Below are 16325 nucleotides of genomic sequence, written 5' to 3' on the forward strand. Positions count from 1 at the left end.
CCCCCAGCCAGCCCCTCCCAGGTAGCATACTGGGCATGACATTACATGATATGGAATATCCCTTTGGCCAGTTAGAATCCGCTCTCTTAGCTGTGCCCCCTCCCCTCCCGGTTTCTTGTGCACCCGGCAGAGCATGGGAAGCTGGAAACGTGCTTGACTAGTCTAAGCACTACCCAGCAACAACCAAAACATCTGTGTGTTATCAACATTGTTTTCATACTAAGTCCAAAGCACAGCACTATGCCAGCTACAGTGAAGAAAATTAACTCTACCCAGCTAAAACCATGACAATAGAATATTGCGGAGAAATAAATATGACAAGAGAGCAAGATCAATCTACCTGCATAGGAGTTCTATTGTATAATTATCTGGTTCATTATTTTAAAACCAGGAAAACAGGAAATCAGAATTTGTTCCAGAGCTGTGAAATGCAGTTTTTACAGAGGGTGGCAGCACTCTACTAGCTATTGGATAGGGAACGAGAAAGCAGAACTGAGTCTGTGTAGAAAAATGTTTGTCTTCCTAAGTTTTCATGTGGGATCCCAGTTTTGTTTCAATATTATTTCAGTGGAGTTATTTGAAAAGCTTTATAGAGAACAATATCTAGAAAGAATGGGTTGCTTTGATAAAACCATTTGGGAAGTGGATGCATTAAACTGAAAAGAATAGGATATATAAACCATTTCTAACCCCTCTTTTACATAGTAAGTGCTGCAGATCTTGGAAGCTGTCAAATTTGCACTTGCCTTGCTCAGAGATGCAGTAAAATTGAAGCCCAGTAAAATCAATGAAAATATTTCATTTGTCCTTTAGTCAAATTCTAAAAGAATAGTGGAAGACAGCAATGCAATGCAACTTCATTTCTTCCATGGTTGCATCTCTACAGTGCGAGGTAAAGCAAGGTCCTGCATCAGTATCCTGATACACCGTGAAAGAGATAATGGAAAGTTAGTGATGTAATTTGTGGTTTTGGGAGGGCTTTCTTACATTTATTTGCAGTCTATAATATGTGTACTTACATATCCATATGCACCCTTGTAATTTATGGACTTACAGATACTTTTGTTTTTAATTGACTGAAAGATCTGTTTTTCTTTAACAGAAGACCAAAAATTTGGCTTGAATTTAGAGGTAAGACTTACATGAAGGTTAATTTATGATGCCTTTTGCAAAAAAGGGTGTTATAAAGAGCTGATAGTTTAGAGTCACTTAAAACTAATTTACTGCCACTAGGGAATCTTTTTCTTTTGGAGTACAAGAATGGCTAATCATTCCTTTTGAAAAATACCACTATATGGCTAAATAGGCCATACAAAAGTTGGGGTTTATTATTTTATTTTTTAATATATCTTCCTGTTGTTCCTTATGCGAAAGAAAGAAACTGAGAGTGGGAGACATCATGTTATAGCAAGAAATAGCTCTTACTGATAACTTAACAAATTCTGACCCTGGCTTCACCAGATTTTTATCTAGTTTTCCAGCTGGGCTCATCTGACTGCTTTCCTAAGCTCGAAAAAGAATACTCAGAAGTTTAGTTTCTCAGATCAACTTGCTGGAATATTATTTACAGAAATGGTCAGTTCTTCCATTGTTAACATAATTTTTTTCTTCAAGTTCTTGACCACATATATTTTCCTTTGAAATTGTTCTTGGGCTTTGACTCATTTAGTCATCAGTGTCTTGGTATGTTAAATTACACGGCATCATATCCTTACAGAATTGCACTGCTGTTTCATAAAAACATGGAAAAGGTTTGTAAATCAGTCATGTTCACCACAAGTAAATACATTAGCATAAATTTGGCCTGTGATGAAAGAACCTTCTGTAGGCAAAGTAAACCTTTTACCCAATTTTTACATTTTACGTAAGTTTATGTAAAATGTAAAAATAGATACCTTTTTTTTTTTTTTTACTAGCAAGATGAGAACAAAGTTCTTCAACTTTTTTGAAGAACATTTTACATTTTAATTTGTTTGCTGATTCCCAGTTAGGGACTGTTCATATCATAACGTAGTATTCTAAAATAATATTTTATACAAATAATAAGCAGGAGAAATATCCATCCTGTTTGGTCAAGAAGATTTATGTTCATGTAACTTTTACATCAGCCATAAAATTGTTTTGAGAACCGTACGTCTCTGGCAACCAAAGAAAATACAAGTGTCCGCAAGTGACTGATCCAGAGATAAGTGACAAAATAATGTCAAGATGGGTAGACAAGTCATATATTGTCAGTAGTGAATCCAACCTTAAATTTTGTTGTTGTAAAAGAAACTGCTTCAGAAGTTCTGTATCTTAAGTTCTGCAACAGTGATGCTGTTCAGAGTACTTCAGAAAGGATACTTCAATTGTTAGAGCAAATTGTCTCTTCATTTCTGTGCTAGGAAGAAAAATCATTAACTGAAAATCTGATACGTGAAAAGCCTCCGCCATCCCCAGGTACTCCTCATTTTTCTATGACTTTACTACAAATCCAAATCTTTAATACTATGCATATGTATATAAAAATATATTTTCCTGCTTGTATTTTTTAAGCCTAATTCATGTGCGTGTGGAAGTATTTCTCCTGTACAGGAGATGAAAGTGCTGAGTGCTCTGTCATATGTATAAAAACAATAGCTCCAGGCTTTTTATGTTAGGTGTTTTAGACTTGTTTTTATTTTCCCATTTGAGTGACTTTTGAAGTCTTAAGTAAACGACTGTGAAACTATGTAATGAAATTAAAGTCATACTGGAACTCTCCAATCCCTTAAGTTTCATCTACACTAGAAGATATCACCATAATTAAGTATTCCATTGCAACTGAAGTGGTAAGCCTACAGGGATATGAGATACGTGGTCTGCCTTCAGCTAGTGGCCTTATTTGTATATTATTGCATCCACGTAACAATTCCAGGTACAGCACTTCTGAACTTGGTGTGTCGCGTGGACAGGATATGTGCCTGTCACGAGTTCATGTGTTTTTGTGTATTTTGTGTATTTCTCTGCTGTCGAAGTATCTTATGCCTTCTCACAGGAAGTTAACAGTGACCATAAACATATGAAGCTGTTATATGTCATCAATAACGGAGATAGCTCTATTTCAAAACCAGTTGTTGGGTTTCATATATATCTTAGATGAAGGAACTGTTCTGTCCTATGTTATATTCAGGCCTGTATGTTATTATTATGCTGGCTTTTAAAAGTCTGATGGTAAGGGTAAAATCTCAGCCTTCATTTTAATACGTAAGCTGAAAAATTTGGAAGTATGATCCGTTATTACTGATGCAACAATATATCCATGATTTTGCAGATGAACTATAATTTTACTTTTGTGAGGACTGTTAAGTAACTTCTGTTGAGTGAGAGATCATTGAAGCCTGTTCAGTGGGAAGGAGGGTAAAGCATTCATTACATAGGTGATTAAAATAAGAAGGGGGCAAGAGGACTGACTAGCCTGTGCAGGGCACATACACTTTGCTTACCACAGTGGATGTTTCTGTCTCACCTCTCTAGTCACCCATGCTAGGGAGAGGGAGGTCTGCTGACACTTTCCTTGCCCTTTAAGGAAGGAACATTTTCACAGTCTGAGAAAAGATGGGAGCTTGCAGCCCCTCCACCGTATAGCTCTTTTTCCAAATCCACTTCTTTCTTTGTCTCTGGCCTTATCTTCTGGGATCCATGAGCTGATTTGTATCTTATAAAGTATCACCCGTACATAATGCTAATATTAGAAAAAATGGATTATAATTTGCTGAAACTCGTATTCAAGTCTGAATACCATTTAAATACCTTGTACTGTGGCATTACAGATGTATCTATTCGGGCAAGGCAAGCACGGGAAAATATGACTAAAGAAAAGTTCAGAGAACTAAAACAAGAAAACTGGTCTCTGAACAAGGCATACCAGGCTATGGTCCAACAATTTGAGGGAACAAAACAGCAAATGGAGGAACAGCAATTAAAGCTGAAGAGACTAGAACAAGAAAACACAAGACTTAAAGAAGCTGCAGAGAAGTCACATAGAGAAGGTGGGAGAAACATATAATCTATGTTATCATAGTCTGTAGTTATCTTGTTTGATTTTTCAAATTTCTTACAACCTATTTCTGCAGTAGTAGGTTTCCACTCATTGATTTGAGCAAGTATCTATGCAGCAGTAGTTTCTGAACAGTATTTTCTACATTTGTAGAAATTTTGTCAAGGAATACTTACATGATCATGAAAAAGAATTCGTTGGTTGTTTGAAATTTAATATTTATTATTATTGTTTTTTCATGGGTTTATTCCATTAGAGTATTTTGAGATAAGTTCTCTTATGATTCTAGCTTACTGAAATCTTTTTTCCTTACAATTAACAAATTATTGCAAACATTTATTGAATGCTGATTGAACTTTCTTGTTGGGTATTTGTTTTAACAGAGGAGGCTACAGAATTACTTTCTCTCAGACAACAAGCACAAGAACTGGTAGATGAAAACGATGCTTTGAAAATGACGGTCCATCGTTTAAATGTAGAATTAAGTCGCTATCAAACTAAATTCAGGCCATTGTCCCAAGAAGAGGTGAGAATCTTGGTTATAAAGGAAGTTTGTACTGAAATGTACCATTGTCCTTTAATTAGTCTTCGAGTTTTTAAGACTATTCTCTCCAGATTTACCACAAAGTCTACAGATGGCATAGGCTTGTTCTGAAATTTAAAATAAATATTTATCGTTAAGTCTAACTTCTTAAAGTTAGACTTTAACCTATATTAGTAAGATATTGAACTTCTGGTTTTGTTGGCTTTGAGTGTGTGTTACGTATGCAACACATGTAATTAGAACAGTAAGCTTGCCTGGGGTAATAGTTGTGTCTGCAGTGGACAATGGTTGGTGCTTCAAGAAGCAGGAAATAATTTCAGTATCTTTTTAAAAATCTACTTTAGCATCTAAAACTGAAAAGTTTACCCATTAAAGGACCACCACCACCGTGGCTGGTAAGTAAAACCATATTTTCACTTATCTGTTCATTCTTTTTTAAGTAAAGTAGTAGAATTTCTTTACTGGAGCAAAAGTATTCAGGATATTATTTAGTTAGTCTGCTGAACTATCACATACTAGTAAAATTATAAACATTTATGTTTGTTGCATAAAAAGATGCAGGGCAGAACTCTGCGATGAATGTGTGCAGCTCCAGTTGAATTTACAGTAAGCTACAGACTGCATACAATCACTAGCTTTGTGATTCATGAATGCAAATTAAGTAGAAGTACTGTTAGCTGAAGAATCATAAATACCACCTTCACCTAATAAGGTCTAGCATATAGTTTGCGTCAAGGTCTATTGCTTAATTGTTAATCTTCTGTTGTGATTATTTTTAAGATGATACTAAAAGAAAATAGCATATTTCAGTGATTCTGATGGTAGGAATAGTCATGGGTCCACTAGTAGCCTATGAACTTCTGGCAAGAAGGTGAATAGCCTGTGAAATTGAATGCATTTGTAATATGTGAAACAATTTCTCCTTGAAATGCTAATCTGATCTTAAATTTTCCTTCCTTATTGTTATTGAGAACTATACAGAAATAGGGAAGCCCTCCTCTGCTTTGTCTTTCTAGCTATAATGTCCAAGAATCACGTATATATGTACTTAGTTTTAAAGATGCAGGTTTGAGAGTGTAAAAATTCTTTTCCCACTTACTAATGAATCTGGGCTAAATTTGATTAACTGTATTCACTTTAGTGTTTCAAGTTTGGTTTTGTATTCATTTGCATCCACATTCTGCTGTGTTACATATACCGATAAGTAATAGCTGCTTTTTAGTGAAGTGTGCAAGTATAGCATCCAGTCTTGTCCTTTCCAAAGCTTCCTGTTCCTAAAGCAGTGCTACTAAGTGCTTCTGTAGCATCATTTTGCATATGGTGGTCTATGTGCTTCTAAAAGTCCTGCATTTTTGTCTGCAAGGCAGAAACCCTTAATAGCTCTTAAAACTAGCAGGATATAGCAGGAGAAGTAGTAAAAAAATATTGATGAGATTATGGTTTGTAATTGATTTATATGGATTGATTTTTTTTTAAAAAGTTGGATATGAAGTATTTGTCACCTCTTCTGTTGGCATATGAAGATAGAATAAGAGAAAAGGAAGATTTGAATCTTGAACATGAGGCAAGTTGCTGTTTAAAGAAAACATACTTTATGCTAAAGCAGAAATAAATAAATGAAAATTTTTAAGTGATTTGTCAAAGCTGTTTTCTGCCTAAAATTAGAAGTGACTTTGTTTTACTTTTCCATGCACAGTTATTGTGTTGCCTTATCCTACTTAGTTTGCTTTTTTTTGTCAGCCTGTTCAGATGTAGAAGCAGACACTATGCTGAGATGTACAAGAATCGGGCTCTCTGAGTAAACCATAAACACAGTCAGTGGTAGAAAGAATTTACTACTATCATGCATAATGGAGATGCAGTGCCCTGCATAGCTGCTCTTCCAGTTACTGGCCTGTGGATTTTGTGGTAGAAGAACATTTATTTCTAGATACTCAAGGAATGGGTATTAAGGAATGGGTACTCTATTTGCTCTTTAGAAGTATTTTTTTGTCAATGAATCTTTGAAAAATGGTTATTTGCCTCAGAGCAGAACTGCCATAGCTTTTCAAAATAACTTATTTCCTTCAAAAAATTAATCCATAAAACGAGCAGAAAACACTGAGGGCTTTATATTACTGTAAATCCACTGCACTGTCCTACTATATTCAAATTCATGTAATTCCTACTGAAAATGTATAATATCATCTAGTAATTTCCAGAATTCAGTTTTTTAAATCCAGATTTTAAGGATCTACAACTTCCTTAATTCAAATGACACCTAACAAAAATGTGGCACAGTTCAAATATTGATACTATTTTTAATCAAGTATTACTAGATTTATAAAGCAATTTTGAAGTTAAGTATGCACACCTGAATTAAAGATGAGTGAGTAGTGAGATAATATGCTGTGAACAGAAGAATTAAAAGGCACCCAGGCATGTATATTTATAAAAGTTTTTGTTGATGTAAAAATGAAAACAAAATACCTCTAAAGAATTTCATATGGAGTCCTCTGTCTTCCAGGAGGAGATGAAGAATTTTAAAGTACGAGTTGAAGAGCTGGTGAAGGAGAATGCAGACCTGCATGAGCAATTAAATAGAAGTAACTTTATTACCCCTACAGAATGGCAAGTTATATTACTAGAAATTAATTTAAAAGCTACTCGTTATTTTGCATGTTGCTTGCAAACTTTTAATATTACAGATCTTAAGTAAAAATTTTGTTCCCTTCAAGCAAATTAAGTTTTGCTGAAGAGTTAATAGGGCTACGATTAGCTTTTATTGGAACAATGCTGATCTGCAATGCCTGAAATAATTTTGGAGTAAAGATTAAATAATGAATGTGCAGTTTTGTACCTGAAGCCCATGTAATTCTGTCCAAGACCTTGCAGGTTACATATTTAACTTCTCCACTTAGCAAAGTGTTGAATTTTACACTTAAAGTTAAAATTCCTAGTAACAGTAGGAAAGTGCTAATGACATCAGTTTTTCGTTAATAAAAAATGGTATCAGAATATGACATTAGAAGAATTTTTATATTCTTGAGAAGAGAAACAACACAAACATAATGAAATTTAGTAGTATAAAATACATATAAGGCTTAATAACGGTTTACTTAAGTCAGGCATTCATCAGTTGGTAACTGAGGTGGAGAAGAGACTAAGCTTTTTAGGGCTACAGCTGTAAGGAGAAAAAAAAGGCAGTATAGGCCTGGGGTATGCTAGAATAGGGCAATAACAACACAATTATGTGGAAAACTCTTGAGAGTCACAGTCATCCATATTTAAGTACAGAGAAACAAAGCTGAAAGGGTTTGTGATGTAGCCAAGGAAATGGAGGGCCTCTTTTATTTGGAGTTTAGACAGATTGGCCTTTCTCATTTAGCAAAACAAAGGCTGAGAAAGGACAATGTTCCTTTCTGTAAGCACATCAGGATCAGGAATCATGGAGTATAAAAAGAACTATTTAAGCTGCATTTATAGGACTGAAGACAGTGTTACTAGAACAACACTGGGTATTTATTCACCATAAACAAATTTAAAGTGGAAATTGGAAGATGATTCCTAACCAGTGTAAGAGGTTTTGGAACAGCAGTGAGTAGTGAACATAAAAATTCTTACTGCACTCGTGACACAGGTGGTAATTGTATGGAAGAGGTCATGTGGCACAGCATCTACACTAGGATGACTTTATGACTCAAGCTGTCTCTTCCAGTCTTAAGTCTCTGGAGTTTTAACCAATAACATCAACTGACTTTCAATGAGAGGCTCCTCAAAGCAGAATTAATTGCAGAATTGTTCAGTTTCTGAATAGACTTGTACTGTATTTCTACTTGCATTCTGGCTAATACTTCTCAACTTTTAAAGCTATTATTAGAACAGCACATTGTTTCTTAAACTTTTAGTAACATCAGAAAGACTGGTATTGGTTTTCTTGAAAGCAGAATTAATACTAGTTATAAAGCAGAGAGTTTAAGTTCACTGCTCAGGATTGTTCAGTTTAAACACCCATCTTGTTTACAGACCTATAAAACACACTGGTAGTATTTTTTCAAGCAATCAAATCCAAGTAGATCCAAATCCTATCCAAGAATTTATTGCATGTTTTTAAAACATATTTGGTTCAGTTACTAGTTACACAGCTGTCTCCAAGTCATCTGGCACCATTATGTAGCTTTAATTTTGTCATATGAGAGAAGTCTGAGAGAGCTGGGTCTGTTTTGCCTAGAGAAGAAAAGGCTTGGGGGGATTTTGTCACTGTATATAAATGCCTGAAGGGAGGGTGTAAAGACAGAGCCAGGCTCTTTTTCAGTGGTGCCCTGTGACAGAACAAGAGGTGATGGGCACACACTGAAACACAGGAGGTTCCCTCTGAACATAAGGAATCAGTTTGTCACGGTAAGCACTGCAATAAGCTGTCCAGAGAGGTTCTGGAGTCTCCACCCTTAGAGATAATTAAAAAGCCATCAGGACGTGGACCTGAGCAGCTGGCTCTAGGTGTGCCTGCTTGAACAGGGAGGTTGGACCAGAGATCCTCCAGAGGTCCCTTCCAACCTCAGCCATTCTGTGATGCTATGATTCTATTTCACACATACATATTTTTTTTCTTCTTTCTATAGGGAATTTTTGCTTTAGTTAGTCAAAGATTTTAAACATTATTTGAAATAATTATGTATCGAGGGTTGTGAGTTTATGTCTCTAATAAGCTTGCCTCAGGTTCTGACGCTGCTTTCAATACGGGTTTTAAATTTTTTTTTAAAGACATTCAAATATGATTTTATAAGTCTATACTGGTGGAAGTCAGTTGTGTTTTTTCTTTGGACATAAGTTAATATTTGAATTACACTTTATAAGCTGGTTGTCATTGCAGGCAGCAGCTGCAAACTCAGGCCAAGCTGGTCTTAGAAGAAAACAGATTGTTGATGGAGCAACTTGAAATTCAACAAGCTAAAACAAAAGACAGTCACAGACAACATGTTCAAGAAGGTAAAGTGCTTGAGTTGCTAGTCATTTGAACTACAACAAAGGTGGTACTGCAGGCTTTTTTTTTGTTTGTGGGGGTTTTTTTTTGTTTGGGGATTTTTTTTCAACTTCATATATGCCTACAAAGCATTGTTAAATGCAGGTAACACTAATACAAAATCAAGCTCTGGATGTCAACTGGTACTGAAAAGAAATGTCAGTGTCACCTATTGACACTATACAGCATACTCCATTTTGACTTGCTTCCTCTGAAAAAGTAACAAGAACTATTAAACACCAGTACACTAATTTTCATAATTTAAGAGCGCTTTAAACTTTACAAGTTGGTATTTATGAGGTATTATTTGCTTTTTAAATGTTCGATTTAGAATTCATAGGATTTTCTCATTTCCTGCTTTGTAACTAATGTTTCTCATATACTAAAATATAATTATATCATCAGTAGCAGTATTTGATTTTACACTTTTATAATTTGATACTGCTTAAATTTGCATGCATCTTCAAGTAATAATCTGTTACCTATTGTTTTATCACAGGATTGCATTTGCTTGAAATCAGAACACTTGATATTCCTTGTCTTTCTTGTAAATATTATTTCTTGACCAAGATTTATTTTTCTCCTGATAGTTATTTTTTGCATCAGCAGATTCCTCTGGATATTTCTTGTTAATAGCCTTCTTACTGGATATTAGAAAGAGAACAAGCAAGTTATAATTTAAAATCCCAAAACTGAAAGGAAGATTTTTAGTGAAGTTTAGAAAGCAAGACTGAATCTTAATTCACAGATTAGAATGTTCTGAAAAAAATTTACTTGTGTAATTAACGTGAGTCGCTGGTGAGAATGTTTTCCTTAAGTAAGCCTATATAGCAAAACTCCAATTCTGAAATTTTTTTATTAATCTGCCACCTAATTCCATAAATACTTTCCTTTCTGCTTGTAAAACTTCTGAGTTTCTTGTTTAGAGTTTTATCTCTCTATATCCATCTGTGTTTAGAAGAGGGCAAAGGCTAGACAATACCCCAAAATCAGGTGTTCCTCTTTCTAAATCTCAAAATAGCTTGATCTGGTATGAGTTATCAGGACATTCCTAGTAAACACTGACAGGTTTTGTTATCTATTGCTGGAGTTCTTACAAGGAAACTAGAGCCCCAATCTTCTGTTCAGTTCCTACAGCTGTTTTGGCAGTGCGTCCAGTGACTGAAATGCATACTACAGGAAGAACTCAGAGATCAGTAAACAGGAACTAGGCAGTCTCTAGACGAGTGCCCTATCTACTAGGCTGCAAATGTCATGTTCCATTTTAGGTTCTTTTCCTGAATTAGTAAAAGCTGAATCAGAGAATTTTTCAGAGTGAAATGATGTTTCAGTGAACAAATAGCTTCTAGCCCTGAAAAGAAGCAGTCCTGAAGTTTTGGCACTTTTCCAAAATAAACTACTTGAGACAGGAAAAAAAATCCAAACACCTAAAATACCAAACAAACTGACAAATCCACTGTTACATAATGCTATGAACAACTGGGAATTAACATATTACCATTTTAGTTGGAGTTTTTCTAGGTGACTGAATTAGTTCTGTTGTACCCAGGTTTTTTTTTTGTCTTCCTCCCAAAAGCTTCAAAATTGACCAAGCAGGTAATAATCTTAGAAGATAAGAAACAGAGTCAAGAAGAGGAGATAGCAGAGTACCAGAAGCAGTTGGAGGCTTTGCGTTCTACTTGTGAAGACCTGAAAGCCAAACTGGGTAGCAGAATAGAAGGAGAGGAGCACTTCGCTTTGGTGAATGATTTGAAAAGGTATGAGTTCATGTATGGTACACAGAGAAGCAACTCTGCAAAGTATTCACATGAACAGATCCGCGTACGCATCGTGCTGTAGGTAGGAGGCAAGTGGAAACTTATGCTGGTAATCTAAGAAGGTAACTACCAAAGTACAAAGAAAGGTAAAGAAATATTTCAAAAATAGTGTCTTACTTTTTATAGACAGTTAAAATTGCAAAAGGAAATCCCAGCTCTAGAGACATTGGTAGAAGTGTTTCTACCATTGAGTACATACTGCTAAATGTACCTCTTGAAACAGTAGAAGTGGAGGCATTAAAAACAGAATTTTTGTAAAATCTAATTCTGTCAACACTGTACATAAAATGTTCTCATTCTTTTGTTACCATCTTTGGGAAAATGTCTGAAGGATCCTGAAATTCTAAACTAAAAATACTGCATTTCTCCAGTCTTTACAATATGGGAATAACACAAAACAACACAACACAGAAGTGCTGTCATGCAGCATAGTCTGTAAAGTAATGTCTTTCTAAAGACATTCTGTAAATTTGTTTGCTTTCAAGCCTAGGATAATGCAAGTTACTGTTTCTTGGTACAGTGCCTTCCTGCATTCTCAGAGCTGCTTTTTTGGTATTGCTAGTAATTTCTTTGAAAAAAAAAAAAATTGGGAAGGGAATACATTTGGACTCTATAGGGTATTTTTATAATCGAAATTCTGTTTCAAGTGCAGTCAGGATAAATTATTAAATTATTTGAATAATTTTGTTTGTATTATGCTTCATCCATTATTTGATGTGTCATGAGATTGTAATGCTTTTCCAATGTCGCCACTGAACATTAAGCATTCTCAATGTATCTTTTTCATACCTTCAACGTGGGCATCTTACCATAACTTACCTTTTAATGAAGTAGGTCTATACGTGACTCCTGTTCTACGCGCTTGGTTTTTGCAGCCATTTACACCAGGAGCAGGAGAAAAAGCGCTGTGAGGTAGAAAATCTAATGGGAAAGATAGCATCACTGCAAGCTCAAAACAAGAAACTGCTTTTAGAGAAAAATAGCTTCATGGCTGACAACAAGATCCTGGAAACTGAGATGGAAAAGACACAAAAGACAAACAGGTCATACAACATTCTCATTTTCTTTATTTATTTATTTATATTTATTTATTTATCTATAAAATATTGCCTGACATCCTACAGTGTAATTTCTACCTATTACAGAAAAAAACATGTTTCCTAAACACATCTTTGTAACATTTAAAGGGCTGGTCCTAAAGTTACTTTGCACAGCTTTATATGTTTTCATGCACACTTTTCTATGTCTACATGCAAATTAAGGATATATCTTTAACATGCAATTAAGAATATATCTTTAATGCTAGTAGTTAGCTATAGCAATTAATCATTTGCGTACTCACCTGAAAAACAAGGTATTACACTTTTTGCAGACCTTCTCATGCACCTGAGGGGCTCAGAGTTGGGCTCACAATACTTTAAAAAGTAAAACCAATGTTACAGTTATATTTCTTAAGAAGTATAGAGTTTGTAGCCATTGCACAAATTCTTCTTTTGAATCATTGTTACTGTTGTTATTCACACAACATATTGTGAAGAAAAACAGCCCCCAAAAGTGGGAAATTGTACTTTGTGTTGCAAATATTTTGAGCCAACACATCTTTAACAGTATATTTGATTGAGACTTGTACAAGTTGATTCGCACATGCAATACACATTCTTTTAATGCCATTATTAATTCCCAATCTGAAGATTTTCCTTTTTCCATTAATTTTATAGGAGATTAAAGAAGAAAATAGGTCTTTTGAAACTGCAGTTGGAGGAAGCAATGGAAAAAGAAGTTGCAGCCCATCACTATCTAACAAACCTTATTGGTTTGGTAGAAAAGATAGCTCAGGAACGTGATCATCTTATTTTTTTGGTAACTACCTTTAAATAACGAATTATTTAATTGATATTTCACACAATTAGCACAACTTACTGTTAATTTGCATTATGAAAAAAAGAAAGTTATGATTTTAGTTTAAGCATTTATCTATTTAAATAGACTTTTGCAAATAGGACAGGAGCAGCAAAAGATTTATTTTCTAGTAGAGTGATTTAAAGCACCTACCCTAATTTCAGGACATAACATAGTTAAGGCTTAACTCACATCAGCATTAGGGCCTGCAATGGTATATATCAAGTTTAAAAGAATTTTAAATTCTGATTTTTAGTAATTGGCTTCAATTGTTGAAGTTACATGCACTGAAAAATAGCATGCAATAATAAATTTTTAATACGTGTTTCTGAATCTAAAGGTAAACTATTATCCTTGAAGTGATCTGTATAGACCTTCTACTGTGGAAGCCCGTGCACTTTACCACTCCTTTTTGGTGAGCAGTCATCTTGACAGGCTGGTTGAGAGTTTTGGAACAACTTCTGTTTAGTGCAAGTGTCTGGCACAGAAGTTACCAGGGTTTTTTAGCCACACTTTGTTTCCTTTACAACATCTTGGACAAAATTTCAATTTTATGTATTGGTACTCAGTCTTCAAATTGGTCCTGGAAACCATTTTACAAAACTTTCTTAAAATAAACCTTCTTTTCCTTCTCTTCTTCAAGTAGTAGACCAAGGCTGTCATCAGTGTTGGGTAAAAAAGATTCTATAACAGTTAATTCCTAATTCTAGAAGTTCCTCCAGAAGAAGAGGAACTATCATGACCCAACTCAAATCCTTGTCCACTGCAAACTGGACTTTAGGATTGTGAAACTAGGCACAATAAATGTCTCCTAGGAGTTAGGGGAACTGGTTCTTATCTGTCAGTCTCTGGTATATCTACTTTCAAATACTCAACATACCACATTAGAAATACTACAGAGATCCAGAATTACCTGTAACTACAAGGTGTGCCATTTGGCTGACAACACCCTAGTAGGATGTTCAGAATACCTTTAGCAGTAAAAGCCTGTTTCAGAAGGAAAGATGTCTTAACGTAACTTAATCACTACAAGGGAGCGTAAATCCTGTCTTTGCAAGTGTGCAGTATCTGACATCATATTCTTCCCTTCTGAAACCTGACCTGAAAGTACGTGCTAGAAAATCATGTTTCATGCATGTGCAAAAAGTTCAGAGTAGGTCCATGGGAAGCAACCCAAAATGCAGTCAACTGTGGCATGTCTCCCATCATGCAAACCAGAATTTATCTCTTCCTTTTGAATCACATTCTCTTGTGTATGTGTATAAAGATGATACATACTTACTTGCCATTTCTTCTCCATTTTGTGGCTAAGATACTAAACAGCACGCAAGGCTTTTTTTTTTGTTCTGTTTTGTTTTTTTTTTTAATGAATTCCCTGTGTCTGGGCTGACAGCAGAGACACTCTGAGAAATTTTTCTACTGAAACAGTCTGGTATCAGTAAAAGCTTTAAATATTCAGTTTACTTTGCTGCCTGGTAGAGCTGAATCAGAACAACCTGTTCCTACTTTTAATCACTGAACCTTGGCAGAAAGTTAGACTGCAGGTATCTTGTAGTCCGGTAATCTGGTACGGTTGTCTAATGGGAAGGCCTAGAAAACAAAAAAAAAAAAATTAATTAGAGCCCAGTGATCATGAAGAACCATTACTGAGCATGACATGTAATTAAAAATGTATTATAATTCCTCCCACCTCAAAATGCAGTAATGTCAGGTTTATTTACTTAGTTCAGCTACTGCTATTACTCTAGCCTTATTCTTTCTTAATTCACTAATTGAATTAAAGCCTTAAGATTCATTTTATGCATATTTAATCCAGAAGGACAGGAAGAGCAGAAAGGGTACAGCACTCAAAGAAATTAGCCTATATTCTTCCTTGATAAGGATTAAAAAAAAATAACCTGTAGTAACCACATCTCCACAAAAATAAGTGGATAGTCTTAAATCTACTATTTCCAGGAACAGTGACAGCATACTGAGAAATCCATTAAGAGTAAAACAGAGCAGCAACAAATTTATTTAAAACAATTTTGATAGTGCAATCCTGATGATGAGCTGTAATCATGAGTTAGCAGCTGTCAAAGTGATTCTTTTATTGTATTGTCTGATTCAGCTGCCACACAGTAAATCAAAATGTCACCGATTGAGCATGAAGCTCATAGTCTGCACTGATGCTTGTTAATTTTGACTTCTGTGAAAGGAGATGTGCCTCTGAAGTGATATGGGTAGTTCAAGGCTGATCCTAAAACCTGGTTATTTCTCCATGGATTTAACAGTTGAAACCTCTTATAGTTTTAAAATTATTTCATTGTTTACAGCTTATGCAGTTTTTTATTTGTTTGCTTTTTATATCTGAGAATGTTGTGCTTATGAAATGATGGAAACAGTCATAAGACAGAAAAATTTCATAAGCCACATGTCAGATTCCTTGCCTGAACCTCTGTCAATTTCAAGGGCTCTTCTGAGAGCAGACTACTAAATCTGTCACAGAAGGATGCGTCTAATGCATACAAATGGGATCCCTACACATACATACACACCCCTGTAGAAAAATATGCAGAATCGGTTGGGTTTACAGTATTAGTAGCTATGATCCTTTCAGAATAAAACGGTTTCAAGGTATTACTTTGTTAGTGAGACAGTATTTGCAGTCAGTTGACAAATTATTAATTAGTCATTATTAGAATAATTTTCAGGATTCTTTTCCCATCTTGGTTCTTCAGAGTATAAGGAGCTCAAAACAGAATAGCTTTGTCTTCCTCAGCGTATGTATTTTGTCTGCCCTGTCTAAAGTAATGATTACATTGAGGTATGTGTGCTATATGTTTGCAGGCCAAATGTTTGGAAAATGAGAATCATGGTGTTCTTAACAAAATAGTAGAAGGCAGTCTACGCTTAGGAAGATTGGAAGAAAAAGTTAAGGTAAGCATTATTTCTAAGCTAAATATTATGTAAAAAGTTTTGGTTTTTTAATGAGAAAAGTCAGTAGTTAATCTGTGTCAGTATTTTTATGAAAGACTTACGGATTATTTTAGAAAGGGTTTTAAA

General features: G+C 35.0%; 1 protein-coding gene across 20 annotated transcripts in view; it reads left to right on the top strand.

Annotated features, from left to right (window-relative positions):
• The window catches only part of CEP89 (centrosomal protein 89), a 45162-nt gene that overhangs the window by 6530 nt on the left and 22307 nt on the right, over positions 1 to 16325 (top strand). For 11 of the 20 annotated variants that reach the window (XR_012662006.1, XR_012662003.1, XM_075101415.1 and 8 more), the window contains 12 exons: positions 1103 to 1131; positions 2385 to 2439; positions 3792 to 4010; positions 4402 to 4544; positions 4907 to 4957; positions 6043 to 6126; positions 7069 to 7172; positions 9415 to 9530; positions 11141 to 11321; positions 12257 to 12424; positions 13100 to 13241; positions 16110 to 16199. Coding sequence is in view for 15 of the 20 variants with exons in the window: in XM_075101415.1 (XP_074957516.1) it covers positions 1103 to 1131; positions 2385 to 2439; positions 3792 to 4010; positions 4402 to 4544; positions 4907 to 4957; positions 6043 to 6126; positions 7069 to 7172; positions 9415 to 9530; positions 11141 to 11321; positions 12257 to 12424; positions 13100 to 13241; positions 16110 to 16199 (1382 nt within the window). In the remaining 5 variants the exon portion in view is untranslated. Of the gene's footprint in view, positions 1 to 1102; positions 1132 to 2384; positions 2440 to 3791; positions 4011 to 4401; positions 4545 to 4906; positions 4958 to 6042; positions 6127 to 7068; positions 7177 to 9414; positions 9531 to 11140; positions 11322 to 12256; positions 12425 to 13099; positions 13242 to 16109; positions 16200 to 16325 lie in introns of all 20 variants that reach the window. The other 9 variants (XR_012662004.1, XR_012662005.1, XR_012662002.1 and 6 more) reach the window with 1 other exon arrangement.

Source organism: Phalacrocorax aristotelis, chromosome 8 (assembly GCF_949628215.1).
Source record: "Phalacrocorax aristotelis chromosome 8, bGulAri2.1, whole genome shotgun sequence".
Classification (NCBI taxonomy): Eukaryota; Metazoa; Chordata; class Aves; order Suliformes; family Phalacrocoracidae; genus Phalacrocorax; species Phalacrocorax aristotelis.